At 56.3% G+C, this 4,088-nt stretch overlaps 1 protein-coding gene across 1 annotated transcript in view; it reads right to left on the reverse strand.

Moving 5' to 3' along the window:
* Positions 1-3,981, reverse strand: part of LOC113486644 (glutamine synthetase) — a 7,720-nt gene extending 3,739 nt beyond the window's left edge. The window contains exons 1-4 of the mRNA XM_026860720.1: positions 3,793-3,981; positions 3,095-3,256; positions 1,261-1,407; positions 247-374 (exon numbers count right to left, since the gene is read on the reverse strand). Of these exons, the coding sequence (XP_026716521.1) occupies positions 247-374; positions 1,261-1,407; positions 3,095-3,256; positions 3,793-3,958 (603 nt within the window). The 5' untranslated portion in view covers positions 3,959-3,981. The remainder of the gene's footprint in view (positions 1-246; positions 375-1,260; positions 1,408-3,094; positions 3,257-3,792) is intronic.
* Between the last annotated feature and the right edge of the window lie 107 nt (positions 3,982-4,088).

Consider the following 4,088-nt stretch of genomic DNA (forward strand, 5'->3'; position numbering starts at 1 on the left):
CTTCCTCAGAGCCAGCCTGACCCTGCCCTGGGCAGCTTGAGGCCATTCCCTCTGGGCCTGGTGCTTGTTCCTTGGGTCAAGAGACTTATCCCCACCTCTCTGCATGCTCCCATTTAGACAAAACTGATGTGGCAGTCACTGGATTTGGGATCCCAGAGGAGCTGGGAGTTGCTGGGTAATTCCAGCCTCACAGTAACCCGTATCCCTCACTGGCAAGAGGGGCTGTGCAAGGCCATGCCCACGTACCTGGGAGGGCATCACCTCTGCATTGGTACCACAGATCTTCACTCCTGCGTAGAGGCATGCCTTGTAGTGGGACTCCACGATATCACGCCCGTACACCTTATCTGCTCCAACCCCACAGTAATAGGGGCCTGGAAAGAAAAGGAGTCACCACCCAAATAAAGTTTAGGAGCAACAACAGCACTGCAGCACAATCCCACCACTTCCAGGTACCAGCCATCATCTGCAGAGGATCTGTGGGAGTTAGATGGTGTTGCCCTCCATGGTGCATTGAGCAAACAACCCCTACTCCAGGACCAACAGTGTGAGCAATTCATCTGTGCAACCTCAGCCTTATCTAGGCAGCTAAACAGGACTTGTAATGCATCAACTGGGAGGTGGCCAAGAGATAAGGAAAGCTTGGCTTGGTCTGCCCCACGGCACCTCACTGACCCTCTGAGCACATCAAGCATCTGAGATTGTTCTGACAACAGCCGACATTGTTCATGGCTAGAAAATTCAACTTGATTTTATACAACTCTTCCTCATTCAAGTGGGTCAGACAGAGATCTTCTCCCCGCCTGGGGGGAGATGTTGAAAGCAGCCAGTCCCCACAGAAGGCTGATTCAGTCAGGTTGGGTAACCCCTGGCCATCTCCCAGGAGGCAGCTGAGGCGCTGGGGCTTGCTGCACGCTGCAGGAGGGCACAATGTGCCGCCTCTTTTCCAAACAGCCACGGGAAGGAGGGGTTTATTCTAGCCCTTGCCAAACAAGTTGTGCAGCTGAGCTGTTTGTGCAACCCGAGTCTGGCGAAGCAGCACTGCCGGCCGGCTCACGTGAGCCAGGGGCACCCAGTGCTCTTGGCAAACAGCTCCTGACCTCGTCCCAGCTCCTGTCCGGTGTCAGCTATGGTGGGTGGTGGGAAAGCTGCACCCAAGGTTGGGGATTGGAGGCCCGCTGTCAGGCAGCACCCCAAAAGCAGCAGGGTGGGAGCTGAGGGCAGCATTTGGGTTAGGGGAGGGAGGGAGGGAGCACTTACCCTGCGGGCCAGGGAAGCCGTTGTCAGGCCAGCCGTAGGGGTGGCCGTTGACACCCAGCAGTGTGTACTCCTGCTCCATCCCAAACCAGGGGTGGCTGTCCTTAACCAAGTCCATGACTTTCTTGCACGTGTGTCTCAGGTTGGTCTCTGGGAGCAGAGAGGTCCAGGTTAGACCCGTGCCATGGGCAGGCACCTGCCACACTCCTCTCCATCCCGCTCAGAGGTCGAGACTCCGCCATTGCCAAGCGCTTCCCACAGAAGCCTTAAGGAAACCGGTGAGTGGATCCTCCCTTCCTGCGACATGCTTTGCTCTCCAGTTTCCTCCTTGCAGAAGTACCCCATCACCACAGCATCAGGCCACAGGCCAAGGAGGTTTAATTAACTACTCCCCAAACCACCACCAGTGGTACATAAACATCCACAACTGAGAGACCAGGAACCATACCCCAGCCCCATCCTACCGGTGTCCGGCAGATCTGGGAACAGGGAATAAACATATCCCATCACTACTTCACCCCCTCTCTTTCTACCAGCCTCAGCTTAATTATCCTTATCTCTCTCCTGCTCTATGGATTTGGTTGGCATCCATGCTGGCTGGGTCTGCCTTGTCTCTTTGTGGTGGCAGGGTGCTTAGGGGCAACTGGAGCTTTACCAGGAAGATACAGATTATCAGAGAACCATCCTGACAAGGGACAATGTGCTAGGCAAGGGGAGTGAGAATTTGGACTGAAACAGAAGGGCTGAGAGACTTGTCACAGGGACAGGCAGCAAATTCTACCTTTAAATTACAATAAAAGACCCCAGAGCAGCTGTGACAAAGCCCAGGATGTGGGGCAGGAGAGGAGCAGTGACATCTGCCTTGTGTGACTTCTCCCCCCAAGCCCACACAGCCCTCACCATCCACACAGACCCACCCTGGGAAGAGCCGGAGGGTGCATCTGCCTCATCCGCGGGGCTTTGGGCTGAGATCTCTGCCCCAGCAACAGCCCCAGGAGCTCCAGGGCCAGGGACTCTCATTACAAACTGCTCCGGCAGCCGAGTAGCTTCTGGGCAGGAATCTCAACCAAGACACTTCCCCCGTGGCTGAAAGGCATGACACTGAAGAGGAACCAGCCCTGTCTTTCACCATCGCTGCCCACAACCGCTGCTCTCCCAGCAGATGTGTGCATCACCCTGCACATGCCGGCTCCCTCCCCCCACACAGCCAGTGGGAATGTGGCCCCACTTTACTGGCAAATAACCACTCTGGGAGCCCTGTGGTGTGTCCCTGCAAACCAGCTCCCCCTCCTCTGTCTGGGGCTTTAGCAGATGGACAGGACAGACACCAGGACTACAGACTTCTCCCTGAAGCAATAAAACTGAGTGCCAGTGTGCTCTGGTGTCACCCTGAGCCAGCCTGCACCAACCCAGCACCTTCTCCCTCCTTTTCTGCAGCCCCCCACCAGTGGGGAGAGCAGCTACAAACCTGGCATATTAACACCCCCCCGCACCCGCCACGTCCAGCTCCAGCTCCCCGTGGTAACCCTGCAGCCCGGGGGCTGGGTGCACTCAGGCTCAAAAACAGGGCGACGCCTTTGGCGCGCTTGAGTTGGCGAACGCTGCAAGCTCCACGTCTCGCTGCTCTTCTCACCCTGTGCCACTAAAACAGGTTCCCGCAAACAATGGTTGCCACCAGTGCTTTAATTTCAGAGCCTCGGGCCAAGTGCTCACTGCTGAGTTGCTCCCTTGTGCCAGCAGTCCAGAGCCAGCAGCCCCTTGGAGAGACAACTCCTTCTCCTTAAATAATAAGGGGGTGACCTTCAGGAGCCAGGGGGTGCATGCTGGAGGTGCTCACCTGCAGGTTTCCTGTTGTACTTCAACACTTCACAGAGCACCAGCTTGTTGGGGTCCAGGCAAAAAGGGTCCCTGAACATGCGGACAGGCACCAGGAACATGTCACTGTTGGAGCCCTCTGCCTGCGCCGTGCTGGAGCCATCAAAATTCCACTCAGGGACATCTGCGAGGCAGGAGGGAGACAGAGACAGGAGTGGGATTGAGAAAAGATATCTTGTAAAGATCCTGCCAAATGCTGGTGGTTTAGACCTAGGATGGAGCGCCCAGAGGGCACTGAGTGCCATGGAATGACGGCCACAAGGGTTTTCTTGCACGTCCACAGAGCCCAGTGGTGCTCTCCAAGCACCGCTGTGTTCACCCCGCCAGCACCATCGGGGCACAGGCAGGATCAGCCATGGCCACTTCACCTCCCTGTGCCAAACCCCACCTGGATGCCAACACATTTCTATGCCTGTTTGCCTGGTGGAAAGGGGTAAGGATCTCGTACCCCCCTTCCCACCCAGTGCTAATGACAGAGATTAAGCAAACCACAGGCTGGATATTTACCCTGCTGCTTGACAGAACAACTGCAGCAGGTATCACCACTGCCACGCAACCAGGGAGAGCCAGTGCCAACTCCCACTGACTTAAACACCCCAGAAGTTTTCCCTGGCGCTTCTCGGGGCTCTCCACACCAACCATCACCCAGAGCAGCATTACCTTCGATGCTCTTGGGCTCCTTGTCGAGGGTCCTGCTCTTGCAGCGCACGCCCTCACCGCTGCCGTCAATCCAGACGTAGGTGACCTGCACCAACCCATCCTGGGGCAGCCTCACGTACTGCTCCCGCACCAGCTTGTTCAGCCTGGAGCTGTGTGACACCGACATGGCGATGGCCCTGCGAGAGCACGCAGGTGAGAGTGGCATCACCCCCGGCCCATTTCCTCCCGCTTATTTTTAAAAAACAACATCCCCCTCTCCCCACCCCACCGAAAGAAAAAAAAAAAAAAAAAAAAAA

Source organism: Athene cunicularia (assembly GCF_003259725.1).
Source record: "Athene cunicularia isolate RWA chromosome 17 unlocalized genomic scaffold, athCun1 chr17_part1, whole genome shotgun sequence".
NCBI classification, from domain to species: Eukaryota; Metazoa; Chordata; class Aves; order Strigiformes; family Strigidae; genus Athene; species Athene cunicularia.